At 45.1% G+C, this 20,205-nt stretch overlaps 2 protein-coding genes across 4 annotated transcripts; one reads left to right on the forward strand and one right to left on the reverse strand.

Annotated features, from left to right (window-relative positions):
- Positions 1-3,319: 3,319 nt before the first annotated feature.
- On the reverse strand, positions 3,320-10,305 carry LOC306764297 (uncharacterized protein). 3 transcript variants are annotated; one of them, XR_013771542.1, is made up of 4 exons: positions 10,246-10,305; positions 7,532-8,994; positions 5,903-6,034; positions 3,320-3,710 (listed from the first exon to the last, which is right to left on the reverse strand). XR_013771542.1 is itself a non-coding variant. In XM_079251403.1 (3 exons), the coding sequence occupies exons 1-3, from the start codon at positions 7,577-7,579 to the stop codon at positions 3,570-3,572; spliced, it is 321 nt and encodes a 106-aa protein (XP_079107529.1). In that variant the 5' UTR covers positions 7,580-8,612; the 3' UTR covers positions 3,320-3,569. The 3 variants fall into 3 exon arrangements, 1 of the variants encoding a protein (XP_079107529.1); XR_013771543.1 differs by lacking the exon at positions 10,246-10,305 and adding an exon at positions 9,996-10,106; XM_079251403.1 differs by lacking the exon at positions 10,246-10,305 and having other exon boundaries at positions 7,532-8,612.
- A 904-nt stretch (positions 10,306-11,209) lies between these two features.
- Positions 11,210-14,611, forward strand: nudt18 (nudix (nucleoside diphosphate linked moiety X)-type motif 18; the record flags this gene model as incomplete). Its single annotated transcript, XM_079251414.1, has 6 exons — positions 11,210-11,380; positions 11,493-11,603; positions 12,755-12,857; positions 12,940-13,063; positions 13,280-13,404; positions 14,171-14,611. 6 exons carry the CDS (start codon positions 11,210-11,212, stop codon positions 14,551-14,553), a joined length of 1,017 nt encoding a protein of 338 aa, XP_079107540.1. The 3' UTR covers positions 14,554-14,611.
- Positions 14,612-20,205: the final 5,594 nt, after the last annotated feature.

A 20,205-nucleotide genomic window follows, 5' to 3' on the forward strand; every position in this document is an offset into this window, starting at 1 on the left:
GGCGAATTGACATGAAACAGACAAGCTAGGTGCGATCAGATGTTCGGGATAAATGGGTTGAAATTTTACCTTGTTGTACAATCTTGCTTTGCATGTTATTGTTGATGTGCACATTGTTTCATTCAGGAGGTGCTGTCCTTTCCAACAGTACATGTCCAACAATCCTGCCAAGTATGGCTTAACAATATGGATAGCCTGTGATTTAACATCTAGCTATGCATAAAATATGTAAGTGTACACTGGAAAGCCACCTGGAGGTGCATAACATCACATGTGACAACTTCTTTACATCCCACTGCCTTGGAGATGAACCTCTAAAGAGAAAACTATGTAACAGTCAGAAAAAATAAACCAGAACTTGCAAGAATTGCATCTGCAGAAAACACAGTTACTGTCTGTCCATCACCTGGAGGACATTGGAAATGTTCAAACTGAGAACATCAGAGGAAATGGGGCAAATTTAAAGTGTTTGTGAGGAGAGAAAAACAAAAATAGTTCTTAAATATGGTGTTGTAGTTAAAAGATTGTATTAAATGTCTCTTTTCTAAATGTTTACATAATCTGAAAAAAGTTGTTATTGGTTGAACTAGATTTTTTAAAATGTTGTGAGTAGATTTACACAGTGTGGGTCAAAATGCCCCGCAACATAACCAATGTGATTTTTTCAACATAATACAAGGTTAAAACGGGAGAGTTGACAGCTGAGCTTTAGCATCGGGTTAGCTCGCCAGGAACACGTTAGCTAGTTAGCTCATGCAAAGTTTCGCTTTTCATGCCAGACGTTACATAAACAGCTTTACTCACTTCTCCAGTCTTTCAGAAACCTCCGAAACTTCCTCGCTGTCCTGATTATGGTCCATTTTGTTTCAGTCACGTTTCCCAAAAGGGAAAAGACTTTTTTTTTTTTAAGTTTGTAAATCTCCGACTGAATAACTGGACAACTTCTCAGGTCTGAAAGCTTTCTCTGTTCAAATTCAGGATCCTCCCTGCCGCCAGTTCCTCCCAGCCAATCGGAAAGCACGTTACACTGACGCAATGAACTTTGTTGTCCAATCGAAAATAACGACTGGACGTAGGCGGGATCAGAAGTAAAATTCAGCCAATGGTCGTTGAGTTAAACGTTTTGTTTGTTTATTTTTTCTGAAAAACCTTTATTTATACCTCAACTTCCCGTTAACAGAATTTACTTCGCTTTAAGACACAAATGAAATCCATTTTCAATTATATTCCTAATATAATTGAAAAAAACCTCATACGCTGAATTAATATATTCCTAATATATAAGACCTCAACTAAGAGCTCCATTTGCCACAGATGGATTTGTGTTTAGAGGTCTTCCGTAGTTTTCCATTACGGGGGGGTTAAAGCGCATACAACACATAAGTCAAAGTCAAGGCCCGCGGGCCGAATCCGGCCCGCGAATGAATTATCTGTGGCCCCCGGGATGATATTTGATTAGTATTAGAAACGGCCCGCAGCTGTAGCCACCCGCTGGTGTTTTGCACGCACTAATACTACATTTCCCACAATGCAACGGTAACCCGCGAACTCACTGCGGCGCAGCAAGCGGACCTCGGCTTCATCATTCATTAGCAGTCAGAGCAGATGTCAACTTTCAGCTACCTCCTCCCCAAAATCTGGCTAAACGGAAGGTGGATGCTGAGAACAGGGGGTTTGAAGCTAGGTGGGAGGCAGAGTACATGTTCACTGAGGTAAATGGCAAACCTGTGTGTCTTCTGTGTGGAGAAAGTTTGGCTGTAATGAAAGAATACAATCTAAGAAGGCACCATGAAACGTCTAAGAAACACACAGAAAGTATTGTTTTGTCTGTGTGCCATATATTTTTACATTTTATTTTATTGTATTTTATTTATTCATTTATATTTATTTTTCAGTTAATGGACTCAGGGGAAACTGCAGATAAGAGCCATGAGAAAGAACACAACTGATTTGATTTATTCTATATTTTCTCATTTTACTATTTGAAGCAGTAATTGGTAGGATAACAGAGCAGCATAATATTGCATTTTCAGTTTATAATGCATGCAGTTTCATTTATGCATTTATCTTGATATAAGGAACGTATTTTTGTTTCTGAAGGAAAATTGCTTTTTTGCTGTTTGCCTGTTGAAAATGTTTTCTCTTTAACTTACTGACAGAGCCATAAGAAAATATTACTTTATTCATTTAATGTACAGGACATGTGATTTTTCTTTGAAGGCAGTTTGTTCTTGTCTGTGTGCCTGCTGAAAAAATGTTTTCTCGATTATTCATTTAATCATTAAATAATATACTGTGTTAGGTCTTGGTTCAATAGGCTACGTGCAATCATTTCAATATGTTTTAATAAACATTGAACCAATCCGGCCCTCGGCTTATAGCCAATTTGTTTTTTTGGCCCTCTGTGTATTTGACTTTGACATCCCTGGCATACAACATTTTGATCCTTGTTGATTCTTCATGATTTGTTACTGGAATAAAGTTTGAATGTTTTCCTTTCACCAGTTTCCTTATTAAGGCTTCAGAAAAAAATCTGAATTACGTCAACTGCACAAAAACGCAGCAAGATGTCTTTAAAAACTAAAGATAAAACAGGAGTACTCCTGCTGCTCTTATAACTTAGACTTTTTGTATTAATGGCTAAAAGTTTGGTCAAAAGAGAAAAATAGATTTTTAAACACTTTGTTTCATGTGGATCCATCAATCTGACATGTTTAACAATCCAGATTTATTAAAATAAATGTTACTGGACTTCTCCAGATCATTCCCGGGACATTTTACTCACTGCAACGAGTGTCTGGAAAACATAAATTCATGTCAAAGTAGCACTGAGATAAGAGAAATCTCTATTTCTTAACTTGAAATAAATTTTCATTTTAGTGACAAAAGAGAAACTCAAAATACAAAACGCAACTAAAAGCTTTTCATATAGAATAAGGATATAATGTCTGCAGGAGCTTTTTGTCTTGTGTTAGTATTAATTCATGTTTCTTTGTTGTTGTTTTTCAGCAGTTTGTCTGGAGCCATCTAACAGGCCGAGGACCAGCATGCATCTGGGCAGGCAGAAGCTGGGAGGAAACGTTTGTTCAAACTTGCTTGTAATGGAAATAAACCTTTAGAAACGTGTCCATTTAGCATCTGTGACTCTCAGGTAACCAAAACGATGTAGAATTTATTGATCTGTAAATACTTTACCAAAAATAATCAAAGTTATAGATGTTCTGCTTCCCTTAAAGTAAAACAAACACCTACAAGGAATAAAAATACCTGAAACAGCACCTGAAAGAAGAAAAGAGTGAAAATGAACCCAGACTGCAGGAATTAATGTTTAATGGAAACTGTTCAAAACCGTCTTATTGAGGACAAAGTGGACAAAACAGACAGAAGCACTGACGACCACATCTTCCAATTCCAGGAGCTTTCAATGACTTTTAAGGCCTTTCTTTGGTGAGACAGATTATATTTGTAGCTTAATCTGCGTCAGATTAATTTTATTTCAGCGTGAAATGACAAACAGGAAACAAATCGCATGTAAAAGCAGAAACCGAGCAGACATTAGCAGCTGTAACTCAGAACAACGGCGCCGTCTCCAGAGCCTTGACCCGAGCAGCAAACAGCACAACGCTCTTTTCCACCTCCGTGTTGATCTGGGCCTGCGAGGCCCGCGGGTTCTGCCGGATGAACTCTGCTATGCTGAAGATGCACTCTCTCTGTGGAGACAAGCGACAGCGTTAGCGTCCAGGAACCAGGACTTCAGCTTGAATTTCAACCAATAAAAACATTTTATCCAGAATAAAACATAAAGAAACATCAAACGGGACATTTTCCACGTTTAGTTTGGTGTCAGAAATACGTCTTGATCACGTGAAGATCAGGAACATCTGGAAGAACGTCCTGCAGTTAATTATGCTAATTAGCAACATGTCAGAGACATATATGGAAACAAAAAGAGCATCTTAGAGAGGCAGAGTCTCTCAGATGGAAAGATGGACACACGTCCAATAATCTGAAAAACAGCAGGCCAGAAACTTGTGGAGCAACTTCAGATGAAAGTTCCTGAAAGTAAAACCATGAAAACTTTTAATGCTCCGTTTGAGCTGCTCGATTATGGTAAAAATTATAATCACGATTATTTTGAGTGAAATCGACTTAAATTGATTTAACACGATTATCCTTTTATCTTTAACAACATGAACATAGTTAACGTTAAACCGTGGCTTTTAAACAGCGTCTTTAGGATTCCACAGGTTGTAGAAAACAAACAAACAACATGAAGCTTTATCTTGATAAAGTGTAAATACTGATGTAACCTGAACAGATAAATATAAGTAAGGATTAAACAACGCTGCACATCGTGGTGTTCTCGACTCCGCGTCGTGCATTACAACCGTCTAACACACGGTTACGAGTTGTTTAATCTGCTCATGGTCCCACAAAGTAAACATTTTATAACAAATTTGTTTTTCTGTTTTACAACATTTGCTAAATATACTCAATTATACAAACTATTTTACGTTGACCTGGATGTACGTTTTATACCAAACAACCGCTGTCAGGCTGCAGCACGTTTCTCTCATTCACCTGTTAAAAGACAGCTGATCTGAACCAGCTGGTTAACGCGTTGCTATGGTAACGCCCCGTAACGGAGGGATATTACAGTGTTTAACTGGCCGAACTATGTATAGGAAAATAATGCAGCCAGTTGTCACTGACAATGGTATAAACTATGTTTAGGTGAACTTCCACAACCTACTGCAGTTATTCTACATTGACCTGCAGCCGGAGCCGACTGAGACTGGCCGCCTGGGAGTGCTTTAGGACGGGAGAGGCTCCCGCTGCTCCTTCCTTACAGTAACTGCAGAACAATATGTGCCTTCAAGTCAGTCGCCAAAACACCTGTAAAGGTTCTAATAACTCCAGTAAAAGCTGCTAGATTTGTTGCTTTTAACAAAAAAAATCTCCAGATTTAGCGAGAAAGTCTCCAAGTTGGCAACAGTGTCTGAATGAAAGCAAAGCGGCTGTGGGAGGAGTTTACAGCACAGCGCTGCAACGCCAGAGACGCTCGATTAGCAGCTGAAGACAGCAGGAGAGGAAACTGCAGAGAGAGAAATAATCACACCCTTTTATTTTTATCATCATTAGAAACCCAGATCGTACTGAGATTAAAATCTGATTAATCTTCCAGATCTATGTTCCGTCATCTCCAGAACATCAACAAACACTTTTCTTCCATGTTCCTGAGATCTGAATAAATTCCACCGGGTAAAACACACCCTGGAACATCACCGAGGAGAGGCTTTCACACCAGCAGCACTTCCATGTTCAGGCTGGTTTCCATCTGGAAACATGTTAAAGCGACTCAGACAAACCTTACTCCAAGTTTTAATCCTTTTAAAAATGGCGTGACCGGACAACAGGGTCCAGACTCCTGAGCAGCTTTCGGCGAGGCTTTGAGACGCGCCGAGGAGCCGGCAGAGCTGAATGTAGGATGGAGACACACACACACACACACACACACACACACACACGGAAACTACGCAGGATCAAACTAAAGGACGTGGGTGTTTCTGTTGTTCCAGCCTGATCAGAACACATTTTCTCTGCGATGTGGTGGAATATCTCATCCTGTTAAAACAACTCCTGGAAAGGATCCAGAAACACGCCGTCTTCTCTGCAGTCTCACAGATTTCAGCTACGCGACGCTGAACCACATCCTGCTTCCATCACAGCAGCATCTGGAACATCTGTCTGTGTGACGGGATGAGGATGAGGAGTCCGGGACCTGCAGCTGTTCTTCATGTTCATGAACATGTTTATTAATATGGGAGGTAAAATGTAAATCATGGCTTTACTACAGACCCAACAGTCCCAGTGTGGACCGGCAGTGATGCTGTCACTTCACCTTGTAAGCATCCACCTTGTCCTGACCGGTGACCCGGTTGAGCAGCTCTCTCCCCACCTGGACACCCGTCAGCGCCGCCAACATCCTCCGGTCGGCGTCGTTCTGAGAGGACAACCAGCGCAGCAGCGCCATCTGCAGGATAGAGAGACAAGATGCAGGTCATCACAGTGAACAGAAAACTTTATTTACATAACCGCGTATTTCACTCTATGTCTCACTATGAGCTGCACAGTGGTGTGCATCCCATGGTGAGACATCCTGCAAAATATCATGAAATATGATTCTTAGTACAACTAGAAAAGTTCTTAGTTAGAAAAATGATAGAAACTTAAAGAATCGATTTTTTTTTTTTAGATTAATCAGAGATTTACTGTTATTTATTTATACATCCATCCATCTTCGTGCCGCTTATCCGGGGTCGGGTCGCGGGGGCAGCAGCCTAAGCAGGGAAGCCCAGACTTCCCTCTCCCCAGCCACATTTACCAACTCTGCGGGGGGGATCCCGAGGCGTTCCCAGGCCAGCCGAGAGATATAATCCCTCCAGCATGTCCTGGGTCTTCCCCGGGGTCTCCTCCCAGAGGGACGTGCCTGGAACACCTCACCAGGGGCCTCATATAAAACCCGCCGTACGCCAACTATAGTCCATTTGTGGGATTTATCAAACAACGACTTGGCGGTAAAACGTCCCGACCTCCACGCCAGCTCTGACCCTGGCGTAGGACAACATCTGGAGAAACGGGAAACGGCGACACCAAAGGCAGAAAAAACCCAAGAAATGGTGTCAAATTTGAGACATTTGTTCAAGATTAAATGTAAACTTCCACACAGAATGTTTTACATAAACAGCATTTGCTAAAGATAAGAAAATGCGTATTTGATGATGCGTGTTGTTCCTCCACCACGTAAAACGTCAAGCAGTAAAATCTGTTCTGAAACGAAGCAGTAGGCATGTCACGGGAACAGATTCTGCCATGTGATCAATTGTCTCAGAAATTATTGCAATAAACGATAATATTGCTCTGAGCGATTATTGTTGACATTTTGGGACCATTTTCAACTAAAATAACAATCATGCCATAATAATGCAAGTCACACCCTTTCAGAGATCAGCATACTTAAAGTTGTGGAATTGCTCTTTGTAACATGAATGTTCATCCAGGCAATTCATGCCGGCTGGGAAATGTTTGCAATGATTTTCAAAATGTCGTGTCTGAGTGCACACCATGTTGCACTGTCCTGTTGGTATTTATTCTGTCGGTTAAACACCTCAGTGATGGTGGACTGTTGGGAAGATGGAGATAAGCTGGTTGTTAAGGTCTTTTTTCCCAGCTGGGAAAACTGCAGATGATGGTTGTGTTTTAGCTGCAGATGGAAGCTTATTATAATGCCGTGTTTAGTTAATATTGTCTTAAAACAAATACAGCAAAGAGAAAAAAGACAAATGGAAATGACTGCGTCCGGGAAAGTTATCATGGCCCCTGCTGTCCGAAGCTTTTCTAGTTTTTGTTTTTCTCGCCTTAAAACTCAACAGTAAACATTTCAGGTTGTTTATCTGTGGAGATCCACAGCAGATGTGATGGATATAAAACAAACTCCAGGTGTTTTCTGACACCTGTCTGCTTTCCTTACCTGCTGAAGCAGCTGCGCGTTGCTCATCTCTCCTCCAGAGCCGAACATGGCTGAAAAAACAGCTCGAAAACCAAACAAACGATTAAATGTGTGATATTTAACTAAAACAAATCTTCAGAAGTTGCCGCAGAGTTTCTAGCTGGAGCTGAACTCGTATTTACGGTTTTTTTAGTGTAAAATTCGCTGCTAGCTGGTCTCGCTTCCTGAACGTCGACGGTTCTGATGTTGACGTTCTTCTTCTTCGTCGTTCTGATATGAAGTAGCTCTAAGCGCAGCAGCGCCACCATCAGCACCGCTGGAGAACTACAGGTCGCACCCAGAGGTTACATCTGGAATCAAACCTCTGCTTCACAACATATCAGAAGGAACATTTAGAGTATAATCCTCAAATTATTGTTCTATTATGTAATTTATGACAATTCAGTTGTGAAGTGTCACGTGTGAATGTAACTCTAACGCTGAGCGTGACTACAGTCGTGGTTCCATCAGCTGGAGACGGTTCCTGAGGCAGGTCTGTCTCAGCAATCACAGTGTTCAGTTTACGCTTGCTTTCTAGCCTTTTACAGAGCGAAATTCCTCCAAATTCCCTGAAAGTTAGACGATATTCTGACTGCAAAGGAGGAAAAGTGACAATCTCTTCAGTCTTTCTTTGACTTTGTTTTAAACTGTTTATTATTTTCTCACACGTTTGGTAACACACTGGAGATCCTCTGTCCATATCTGGGCCTTGAGGACTTAGACTTTTGTGGATGTTGTTTTTGGACTAGCTCATCTAAACAATCATCTGCTGACATTGTTAAAAAGAGATTCATCTCTACCAACCCTGTCCTAACGTTTTATCTTACATTTTAATCCAGGTTAACAGTTGTCACGTTATCAGTTAGCTGTGAATGTTTTTCTACAAGGAAATTTAACTCAGGTTTAATGTCCATCCACAACAACGGATTCAAGTTTCTTTTTGCTCTATTCCTCATTTCATTCCTAATAAGGTCCACAAACCTACAAGTGCATATTTCCTCCCCTCAGCGCCGCAGCTTACTGGTGTGTGAGTCTTTGAGGTATTTGTAGTGCTGTTGGGGGTCGTGTGGTTTCAATCAGAGTCTTTGGGTTTGGAGAAGGAGCCCAGCTGCTTGGTGTTGGCATCCTTCAGCTGCTCCAGCTGCCTCTGGGCTCGTCGATATAGATACTCAATGTGCATCACGTCTGTCTTCTTGATGCGAGAGTTTTCCCTGAACTCGTCGCGGATTCGAGGAATGAAGCCTGGCTTGTCCCGACCGGCTTGCAGGAACTGCCGGTACAGAGCCAGGACCTGCTTCTGCAGCTTGCTGTGCCGCGACATCAGAGAGTCAACCTCAGAACAGCAAACGGAGAGGAATCTCAATAGATAGCAGTTCTACAGAGACATGCTGCCACCAGGATGAAGCTGAAGGTCAGCGGCAGCTCTCCAGATGTCTGACGTCCCGCTGAAGGAGGACAATAAACAGAGTTCAGGTCATAACAGATTACAGGTGCACTAATCTCGTATATCTCAGTGGCCAAACACACAGATGAGCTTATTTACTCATGTTTAAATAAAAATTCAGAATTCAGGAAAATCTAAAGAAAAAAACTCAAAACATTTCAAATTAATACAGAACCGTAAAAACAACGATAAACAGTCAAGTAAATACAGCCCAACTTATTTAAACTTTATCTAAATCTGCAGAAAGCTACTGAACAATTCAGTTCATTTAACTGACAGACTGGTTAAAGTCCCAGGAAAAGCTGCAGTTCTTTAATCAAGAGTTTTAGATTCTTTAAAAAAAAAGTTTCAGAGTACCGATCAGTCGCTCAAAAGTGATCATGAAGAATTAAACTCATGGTTCACAGCTGATGGTACAGCAGATCTTCCCTGAGTTGTAAGAAAATGATAAATACATGCTGAACCCGAGGCAAACGCACATGTCAAGCCATTAAAACTATGTATGATAAATTTAGTATGAAAGTGTCAGCAGGCCTTTTGAGAAGCTGAAGTTCAGGTGATTTCTGTTTCCAGTATTTAGAGCAGAAGGTCGAAAGTAAACACAGAAACAATGTGATCACAACTTCTAATGAAAAATGGTAGAAATATGTCAACAAAGTGCTGAAATGTAACCAGACTGGTCCAATGGTCCATTTCATCAGACTGTTAAATGGAAACTAGCTGGAGTGATGGCTTTTTAATGCTGGTCAGTTTTTCCTTTATAAAACAACATAAACCAGGAAGTATTATTTCTCATTCTGATGCTCTTCCATGTGAAGTACGGTCAGTATGCACACCTTAATCTATTTATACGCCCTAAAAACACTCATCGTTTCATCTGCTGCTTATATTCCAATCATCCAGGAACAGATCTGCAGAAATTCATGCAAACTGGAGACAAATCAAGCCAGATTTACCAAGCTGTTCAACCCAAAACAGTCCACCGGATAAACCTTTACTTACTGTCGCATTCAGTTTGACAAATAAACACCAATATGACAGCGTTAGGTGGTGTTTAACAGCTGTGCTAGCTGTAAAGTGCCTCAGTATGACCTTACTGCGTTACAACACAACAAGAACAGAAACAGAAAAAAAAACCTGCTGAACGCGTTACCTCCTGAGACTTTTCACAATATAATACTAACGTACAGATTGAACATCAAATGACATCTTAAATGGACATAAAAATGAGGAGTAATATTTATTCAAATACCTCATGTACTTTTGTTGTAAATATATCTAAAAGGAGGAGGTGGAGTTAACATATATCTATAAATATAACCGTGTAAAACAAGAGTGAACTTTACACCGCAATCGGAAGTGTCGCTACTTCCGTTGTCGCTTCCTGATGCCAGACCCGTAAAGATCTGATCTTTCTCCAAAAAAAAAAAACCGGTTTAAACAACAGGTTTGTGTTTTTATCAGTGTGAACTTTCCTACATATCCTACAGGTGATGTTTCAGTTCAGGTGGTCAAATTAAAACGGAAATCTGTCACGTTTCCATGGTAACGTTAGCTCCGGTTAGCCGCTGCATGCTAGCGTCACAAGAAAGTAACGAAGTACTTTTACTCCATACTTTCCTCTGGAAAGCTACACTGCGATGGAGTTATGAATCTGGAATAATTTAATCACTTTATATAAATAAAAATATAAACAGCTTTATGATTTTCATAATTGCAGTTTTTCAGCTGGAGGTGTTGGTTGGATGAGATATTCATTATTATTATTATTATTATTATTATTATTATTATTATTATTATTATTATTATTATTATTAATAATAATAGATACAGCTATAAAGATGATCCTGATCCACGATCTTTTTAATTTTAAGAATCTTTTTTTAATGATTCATTCATTCATTTACCTTTCTGTTGTGGCATTTATTGTTTTTAATTTTTAAAAGACACAATGATTGAAAGATTAGCCTGTAATAATTCTGATGTTTTTTTAACTGGATGTCTTTAAAGTGTAATTGTTCATGTTGTACATGATAAATCCTGGATCCCATCATGAATATTTTGACAAACAGAAGTCAATCAGAAGGATTTCTTCTGCTTTCTAGCAGATTCAGACATATTGATGACTGTCGTCCTGCTTGAAGTGACTACAGGCGTCGTGTCAGAGCATCACTGTGTGGTGGCAGGTGAAGACATAAGTCTGTTTCCCTGCAGACATGGAGCTGACGGCGGAGGAGCGGCGGCAGGTGGAGCAGCAGGTGGAGCTGCTGCTTAGTGGCCAGGGGTCAGAGGTCACCATGTGTGACATCGGCCTGGATCAGAGCAAGCCGGCGGCTCTCAGGAAGAACATCACATACATTGTGTGTGCTGTTATCTTCAACGACAAGGTGAGTTTGTGATTAAAGACAGTCATATTGGCGTGTTATTATCATGTCTCTAAACCAGTGAAAGAACAGCCAAAACCTTTTGTGTGTGTGTGTGTGTGTGTGTTTCTTTCAGGAGGACGTGCTGATGGTGCAGGAGGCGAAGCCGGACTGTTATAAGCAGTGGTACCTCCCAGCAGGGAGGATGGAGGTGGGGGAGAGCCTGGAGGAGGCGCTGAAGAGGGAGGTTAGACTCCACTTACACACACATACACCTGTCCAGGTGTGTGTGTGTACTTTGAAGCTAGTGTGTTGACTTCAGATCAGCAGTATGAAGCTGTAATTTCTCCTGTGGATGCGACTGCAGGGTTGTCCGTACGACAAGCTGGTTCACTTCTTACCAGGTAAATCACCATGGTAACCCACGCTGCCTCAGAGCAGACAAGAGATAAATCAGAATAAAGCGCCGCCTTCTGACCAATCAGAGCTCATGGAAAATAATCCTCCATTCTGTCCAGTCTGGTGAAAGAAAGAAACTCTTGGAAGAATGTTTTTGTTCTTGCTACCGGTCCGTTCAGCCGCAGGTTGCATCTGGAATAATGAGCCTGATAATGATGCTCACACACGCAGAACCAGGAGTTTATGGAAGGTCACAACCAGCCACGATGACAAGGAGTTATCAGTCCGGCACAAAACACACCTGCACCGCGAGGGGGGGGTGGTGAAATATAAGAAAGGATCTGAGGAAGTTCTGGCCAAAACATCTGGTGGACTGTAACAAAGTAATCAGAATACTAATCATTCAGTCAATCTTATCCTATCTGCTAAATTCATGCGTTCACAGAGTCGGCCGGCATTCCTGCCTGGCTGTTGCTATGGCAACGGTGTTTCTTTTGACCTGAATCATACGTTAACTTCATCATATGTGGGCAAAATAACTGTCTGCTGCTCCGTGGTAAAGTAGGGTTCCTGCACGTCTCTGATTGGTCGGAGGATACAGACTCCGCCCTTTTATACGAGCACGCGCTGATCCGGATGGAAAACCCTGGTTGTTTACCGAGTTGATAACCAGTTTCTAGTCGCGCTGGTCCTGGATGTGTGGGTGAGTTAACCAGGTAACGGAGAGATAAACGTAGAACAGACTTCTGGTGGCAGAGTTTGTATCACCATGGTAACGCATGCCTACATTAGCAACACACATTAAAGCTCCACCTCCTGGCCAACGAGACGTCTTAGTAAATCCAGTGAAGAAGAGTTCGGTGTGTGTGTGTGTGTGTGTGTGTGTGTGTGTTTAGCTGGATCTAAACAAACTTGCTGCGGTTCTCCTGTTGGGTCATGTGACGCTGGTCACCGTCCAGACCTGGTCAGCTGAGTCTTCCTGGTTCTGCTGGTCTGCAGGTGAAGGAGGAGGCGGGGTTAGACTGTGAGCCAATCACCTTGTTGCTGATCCAGGAGCAGGGACCGCAATGGATCCGCTTCATCTTCTTGGCCAGGATCACAGGTTAGAGGTCACACACCTCCAACCTGGAGGGGGGGGGTATTCCTGGTGAGCAGACTGCTGAGAGTCTCTTTCTGTCTGGCAGGCGGGAGTTTAAAGAGTCCGTCAGCAGCAGATCAGGAGTCTCTTCAGGCGGCCTGGTGGGACCGACAGTCCAGCCTCCCCCTCAGAGGACGAGACATCCTCCGTCTCATCGACTGTGGACTAAAGTAAGATCAGACGCTTGTTTCTTCCCAAGGCTCCTCCAGGTTCTGGTGTCATGATGGGAAAACGATCCTCAGATCCGAGCCTGAACTTGCCGAGCTGCTGACAATCAGCTGATTATTAATGTATTAAAAATGTCGGCTTCACCGTCACAGAATTTACACGTCTGCTTCAGTCCAGTTTGGTACAAAGCTCTGAGTCTGCTGCTGTGCTGCCTTCAGGTACCATCGGGAAGCCTGGCATCCTGTCACTCTGCCCTTAGACCTGAGCTGTCGCCACGTGGTTCAGAGACTGGTCCTGGTCTTCATCGGAGCTGAGGATCAGATCTGGATCCTGCTGATCAGAGGTACTGCAGCCGGTTCTCATGACGAGCTTCAGACCTCGGAAACCTGAACACGACTTTCAGGAATTCTTTCTCAAGCAAATGAACCTGAATCTTCTGAACAACCGACCGGATCCAGAAACGACTGGATCTTCTGGTCATAAATCATCATCTGGGAATAAAATCCACTATTCTGATATTTTTCTCTTTTAAAAAAGTTATGTAGAAATAAAGTAAGGAAGCAGAAATTAGCTCAGTATCTCATGTCAAGTCTGTAACAACAAAATCATCATCCTAATTATTTTATCTGACATATTTTCATCATTATTCGTCTCATATCTTCAGCTCTCATCAGACGCTGTTTGGTGTAAATATAAACCAGGAGGATCTATAGACAAACAGCATGTCCAAACGGAGACGTTTCTCTGTGGAAGATATGAGCTCAGTGTAGACGTGATGGCAGCAACACGTGTAAAACAAGGCCGTCGGAAGGAATCGCTCTGATTTGTGTCTGGATTCCTTCAGATCCGCAGGGTTCAGATCAACCCAGTCAGTTTAGGCTCAGATAGTTTTTGTCTCCAGTTTGTGGTCAGCTAGATTGTTTTAACTTATTAAAGACTAAAAAACCTGCATTTCTACTTAACACGACGCTTCCAGATGTTCCTCCAGATGTTTCGGCTCATTTGAACCCGTCTAGATGACGTCTACAGATGTCGGTTCTGTTCTGCAGGGTTAAAGTGTCGGATCTCAGCAGGAACGCTTGTTTGCCCCCCTCCTGCCTGTCTTGCAGCCCCGGCGCCCCACATCCCCACAGTGGCAGCTCTGAAGACCCACGCAGTCACCTGGGCGGCCAACATGGTGGTGCAGGAAGCCCTGCCTTCGTCCTACTACGACTATGACGTCAACACACTGGGCATCTTCAGCCTGCAGCACAACGGGCGCCAGCACGGCAAGACCGACGGCATCTGCTTCAACACGCTGGTGGCGCTGGTGCCTGACCCCGTCCAACGCGACGAGGATGGACTGAAGGTGGAGTGTCCGGCGCCCAGGCGGCCGCCCCCTGTGGAGAACTCTCGATACGTCTGGTTGGACGTGCAGAAAGCAGCGCTGAGAGAGAAACTGCTGGAAACGAGCAGAAACACGTCCCTGCTTCCGATCCACAGCCTGTACTAACAATCATTTACCGTAAACGTCGTCATGTCCTGCCTGCAGCACGAAAGTCAGAGTTTAAAGCCGCTTAACCAGCAAGTAGCATGAAGAAAAGGAAATCTCACTGCAGAATGTTTGGTGGGTTTTCTTCTGCATCCGTCTGAAGAAAAGCTGATTTCCTCTCCTCCAGCTCCGACTCAGCAACACTAAACACAACTTTCAGGTTTAAATAAGTACATTCACATAACATGACATAAAAAACAGTTTCAGTATTTATTAAGACAAAAAGCAGGAATGTTGGAAATGAGCTTCCTTTAAACCAACAGAGGAAATACAGACTTTATCTTTTCACTTTTATTTGGTTTTGTTTGTTTGCAGAAAGCAGTGAGAGGCGTTTCCAGGAGGCGCTGATGACAGGCAGCAGGTGGTCCTGCTCTGCTTTAAACTAAGCCGGGACAGCTTTTCTGACTGGAACCATAAGAAAGCCCCAAACCCTCCCCACCCGCTGTTAGAGAGACAAACAAACAGAGTACAGAAACATGGTAGGAAGTTCCGTTCAGTACCTCCTGAGGAGATGGTAGCGCCGTGTAGATACACTACCAAGCTTTTGTTGAAGACATTGTCTCTGGCTACGGTTACATGATGTTTGTAAATACTTCAAGTGTTCTCCTTCAGTTTACATGGAAACAGTATTTGTGAATTGAGGTTTACATGGTGAACGCCAGATCTGTGCAATAACCCCCGGTTGCAGCCTGGAGAATGGGGCGGGGCTGGATGTCTAATGGGCGTGGTTAGGGTTAGTATCAGGGTTCGGGTTAATCCAATCAAAATGTTGAGTTCTCCAGTCTGCAGCCAAGACCCTCTCCATCTGTGGCGTTGGGATGGGTTGGGATTGGACCAGAGGCAGACGCGACGTACCTACCATCCATCCATCCATCCATCCATCTTCTGCCGCTTATCCGGGGTCTGGTCGCGGGGGCAGCAGCCTAAGCAGGGAAGCCCAGACTTCCCTCTCCCCAGCCACATTTGCCAACTCTGCGGGGGGGATCCCGAGGCGTTCCCAGGCCAGCCGAGAGATATAATCCCTCCAGCGTGTCCTGGGTCTTCCCCGGGGTCTCCTCCCAGAGGGACGTGCCTTGAACACCTCACCAGGGAGGTCCAGGAGGCATCCTGACCAGATGCCCGAGCCACCTCAACTGGTTCCTCTCGATGCGAAGGAGCAGTGGCTCTACTCTGATCTCCTCCAGGATGACCGAGCTCCTCACCCTATCTCTAAGGGAGAGCCCGGCCACCCTGCGGAGGAAACTCATTTCAGCCGCCTGGATACGAGATCTCGTTCTTTCGGTCACGACCCACAGCTCATGACCATAGGTGAGGGTAGGAACGTAGATCGACTGGTAAATCGAGAGCTTCACCTTCTGGCTCAGCTCCTTCTTCACCACGACAGACCGGCGCAGAGTCCGCATTACTGCAGACGCCGCACCGATCCGTCTGTCGATCTCGCGCTCCATCCTTCCCTCACTCGTGAACAAGACCCAGAGATATTTAAACTCCTCCACTTGATGCAGGTCCTGACTCCCGACCCGGAGAGGGCAATCCACCCTATTCCGGCTGAGGACCATGGTCTCAGATTTTGAGGTGCTGATTCCCATCCCAGCCGCTTCACACTCGGCCGCGAATCGCTCAAGCGAGAGCTGGTGATCACGACCAGATGAAGCCAACAGGACCACATCATCTGCAAAAAGCAGGGACCCAATCCTGAGGCCACCAAGTCGGATCCCCTCAACACCTCGGCTGTGCCTAGAAATTCTGTCCATATAAGTTATGAACAGAATCGGTGATAAGGGGCAGCCTTGGCGGAGTCCAACCCTCACCGGAAACGAATCCGACTTACTACCGGCAATGCGGACCAAGCTCTGACACCTGTCGTACAGGGACCGGACAGCTCGTACAAGGGGGTCCGGTACCCCATACTCCCGGAGTACCCCCCACAGGAGCCCCCGGGGGACACGGTCGAACGCCTTCTCCAGGTCCACAAAGCACATGTAGACTGGTTGGGCAAACTCCCATGCCCCCTCCAGGACCCCAGAGAGGGTATAGAGCTGGTCCACTGTTCCGCGACCAGGACGAAAACCACACTGCTCCTCCTCAATCCGGGATTCGACAATCCGGCGGACCCTCCTCTCCAGGACCCCTAAATAGTTCTTACCAGGGAGGCTGAGGAGTGTGATTCCCCTGTAATTGGAACACACCCTCCGGTCCCCCTTCTTAAAAAGGGGGACCACCAACCCAGTCTGCCAATCCAGCGGTACTGGATCCGACGATATGACTACAAAGTTGATCATCGAACTGCGGCCCAGGGAATCCTGATGCCAGGTGTACATATGGACACTCTTATGCTGGAACATGGTGTTCGTTATAGACAATCCATGATGAGCACAGAAGTCCAATAACAAAACACCATTTGGGTTCAGAGGGGGGGACCATGCCTCCCAATCACTCCCCTCCAGGTCTCACTGTCATTGCCCACGTGAGCATTGAAGTCCCCCAGCAGAACAATGGAGTCCCCAGAAGGAGCACCCTCCAGCACTCCCTCCAAGGACCCCAGAAAGGGTGGGTACTCTGAACTGCTGTTCGGTGCATAAGCACAGACAACAGTCAGGACCCATCCCCCCACCCGGAGGCGGAGGGAAACTACCCTTTCATCCACCGGGGTAAAACCCAACGTGCAGCCACCAAGCTGGGGGCTGATGAGAATGCCCATACCTGCTCGGCGCCTCTCACCATGAGCAACTCCAGAGTGGAAGAAAGTCCAGCCCCTCTCGAGGGTTCTGGTTCCAGAGCCCTAGCCATGCGTCGAGGTGAGTCCAACTATATCTAGTCGGAACCGCTCAACCTCGCGCACAAGCTCAGGCTCCTTCCCCACCAGAGAGGTGACGTTCCACGTCCCTAGAGCCAGCTTCTGCAGCCGGGGATCGGACTGCCAGGGTCCCCGCCCCTTGCTGCCGCCCAGCTCACATTGCACCCGACCGCTACGGCTCCTCCCGCAGATGGTGAGCCCACGGGAGGTGGGGCCCATGTAACCCTTTCGGGCTGAGCCCGACCGGACCCCATGGGCGAAGGCCCGGCCACCAGACGCTCGCTCTCGTACCCCGCCTCCAGGCCTGGCTCCAGAGGGGGGTCCCGGTAACCCGCGTCCGGGCAAGGGAACATTCATGCCCAGGTTGGTCGTCATCATAGGGGTGTATGAGCCGTGCTTGGTCTGGTCCCTCCCCTAGACACCTGTTTGCCATGGGTGACCCTACCAGGGGCATAAAGCCCCCGACAACATAGCTGCTAGGATCTTCGGGACGCACAAACCCCTCCACCACGATAAGGTGACGGCTCAGGGAGAGGGCGACGTACCTACGTCTACCTGAAATAAACAATTCTACTTATTGCTTCTTTTCTTTGGGGCAGTTGTGGAAATCTGACTAAATAAGCAGCGGAGAAACAGAGTGATGGGGTGGAGGTGATGCTCCAGAAACTTTCAGTGAAACAGGGTCTGCAGAATCAAGTTAGATCAGTGTAACTAGTTCACGTCCTCGTCCTGCATCCTTTTCATCAGAAAACTACTCCAGTGTGTCCAGGACCAAGTCTTTGTTTGTTTGTTTTTTCTTCAGTTGAATTAAACAACAAAACTGTGTCTTATATCAGTAAATGATAACTTTTATTCCAAAGTAAAGAGGAATTAAAACTCGTGCAAACGTGGCCATTGGGTTTCCGCGTAAACAAAACAAGGTGTGTGGTCAGCAGAGCTGTAAACCAACCACCTGGGTTTCTAAGTGTGTGTGTGTGTGTGTGTGTGTGTGTGTGTGTGTGTGTGTGTGTGTGTGTGAGAGAGAGAGAGTTGTGGGGAGATCCCATGGGGTGAATTTTGAAATGAAGAAAATGAAAAAAGGTGAAAGTGAGACAGATGGAGCCTGGCTGGAAGTTCTGTAGAAGTGGTGAATATATCTTCTTCGTGGAAGAAGCGTGGCCATTGCAGGCCTTTAGTCTGTCAGAGTTTGAGAACTGGGTCTGACATGGACTCTAAATTGTTCCCAGGAGTGTGTGTAAGTGTGTGTGGTTTTTTGTCTCTCTGTGTTGACCCTGCAGTGGACTGGCGACCTGTCCAGGTGTACCAGGCCCCAATGTTTACAGAACTGTCTCCTAAATTTCAGCAAGTTGAAGACAACATAATTTTGTGAGGTGTTTGGAATTTTGCAGGGATTGTCGAGAAAACTTGGGGAAACGTAAGTCTAACTGGGCCCACAAGGAAGCTGCATCGCCCACCTCTACCCATCCAGTGAACCAGTTTAATAATATGGCATGTCCAGTGGTGTTCAGCGTGCAGGACCACCTTGTTTTTTATCAGAAGTGGTAGAACCGCTTTCCTGATGCGGGGGGGGGGGGGGGGGGGGATGTTAATCTGCTGACAAAGTGATTTTCACATGAATTTTGGAAGGATGACCATCTTGTTGATTCTGCCAAGCAGCAGACCATGTCAGTCTTACATTTATCAATAAAAGGACAAAACTTGTTAAGAGATCCTGGAAGGAAGCTGAAATGAACCCAGGCATCGAAACCCCTCTAAAGACCACTCCAAATGGAAGGAGGATGACTTCATTGGCTGTAGATCAGGAGAAGTTTAATTAAATTTTTTATTTTTTAAACCAGTTATCTGACAAACTGGGTTAAAATGTCTGTGAGGATGAAGCCGGATCGGACACGTAACGCTGTAGGTCGTCTGCGTATTAAAAGTAGCTGGCAGATAACGTTGTTCCTGGTGGGGAAGCCTTGCTTGTTTGTATCCCGGTGGAGGGCAAAGGGGGATTACATAACCCCTTTGGTCAGGATCTCTCTATATACAGTCTATGGTTAAGATACAAGCTGTTGGGACAGGTAAAGCAATCTAATCCAAGCAATAAAGCCGGAGCTGAAACTGAATTTGGATAAAACAGAAGAACTACTCCCACTCAAGCCTGTCAACGACTTCTCATCATGTTGAGAAGTCTTCGGGTGTTAAAGGACTGATTCCTTTCACACATGAATCCGGTCTGATCTACAGAAATCAAGGTGGGGCTTGCTGCAAGCGACTGGCGAGGACCTTGGTAAGGATCTCTTTGTCCACGTTCAAAAGTGAGATGGCCTATGGGTGCTGCAAGGGTTCTTTGCCACAGAAAGGAAATGTTGGCTTCAGATGAGGTTGGTGGCAATCTGCCACTTTTGTCGTAGACGTTACTTAGTGTAGGGATATCAGGTTGAACCATGCTTAGTAGAATTCCAGTACAAACCCGCCTGAACCGGATGATTTACAGCTGTCTAATCGCCTCCAGCACTTCCACCACCATCACAACCCCGATCCCACCCCGTACCATCAGAACCCCGATCCCACTTTGTACCATCACAACCCCGATCCCACCCCGTACCATCAGAACCCCGATCCCACTCCGTACCATCAGAACCCCGATCCCACCCCGTACCATCAGAACCCCGATCCCACTCCGTACCATCAGAACCCCGATCCCACTCCGTACCATCAGAACCCCGATCCCACCCCGTACCATCAGAACCCTGATCCCACCCTGTACCATCACAACCCCGATCCCACCCCGTACCATCACAACCCCGATCCCACCCCGTACCATCACAACC

Source organism: Telmatherina bonti (genome assembly GCF_933228915.1).
Source record: "Telmatherina bonti genome assembly, chromosome: 13".
NCBI classification, from domain to species: Eukaryota; Metazoa; Chordata; class Actinopteri; order Atheriniformes; family Telmatherinidae; genus Telmatherina; species Telmatherina bonti.

What these genes read in the sequence shown, in the direction of transcription:
- LOC306764297 (XM_079251403.1), bottom strand. Translation starts at nt 7,579, where the DNA reads ATGTTCGGCTCTGGAGGAGAGATGAGCAACGCGCAGCTGCTTCAGCAG. An exon ending in ACGCGCAGCTGCTTCAGCAG is followed by an intron (nt 6,035 to 7,531) that starts GTAAGGAAAGCA and finishes TCTATCCTGCAG; the next exon opens with ATGGCGCTGCTGCGCTGGTT. An exon ending in ACAAGGTGGATGCTTACAAG is followed by an intron (nt 3,711 to 5,902) that starts GTGAAGTGACAG and finishes TTGTCTCCACAG; the next exon opens with AGAGAGTGCATCTTCAGCAT.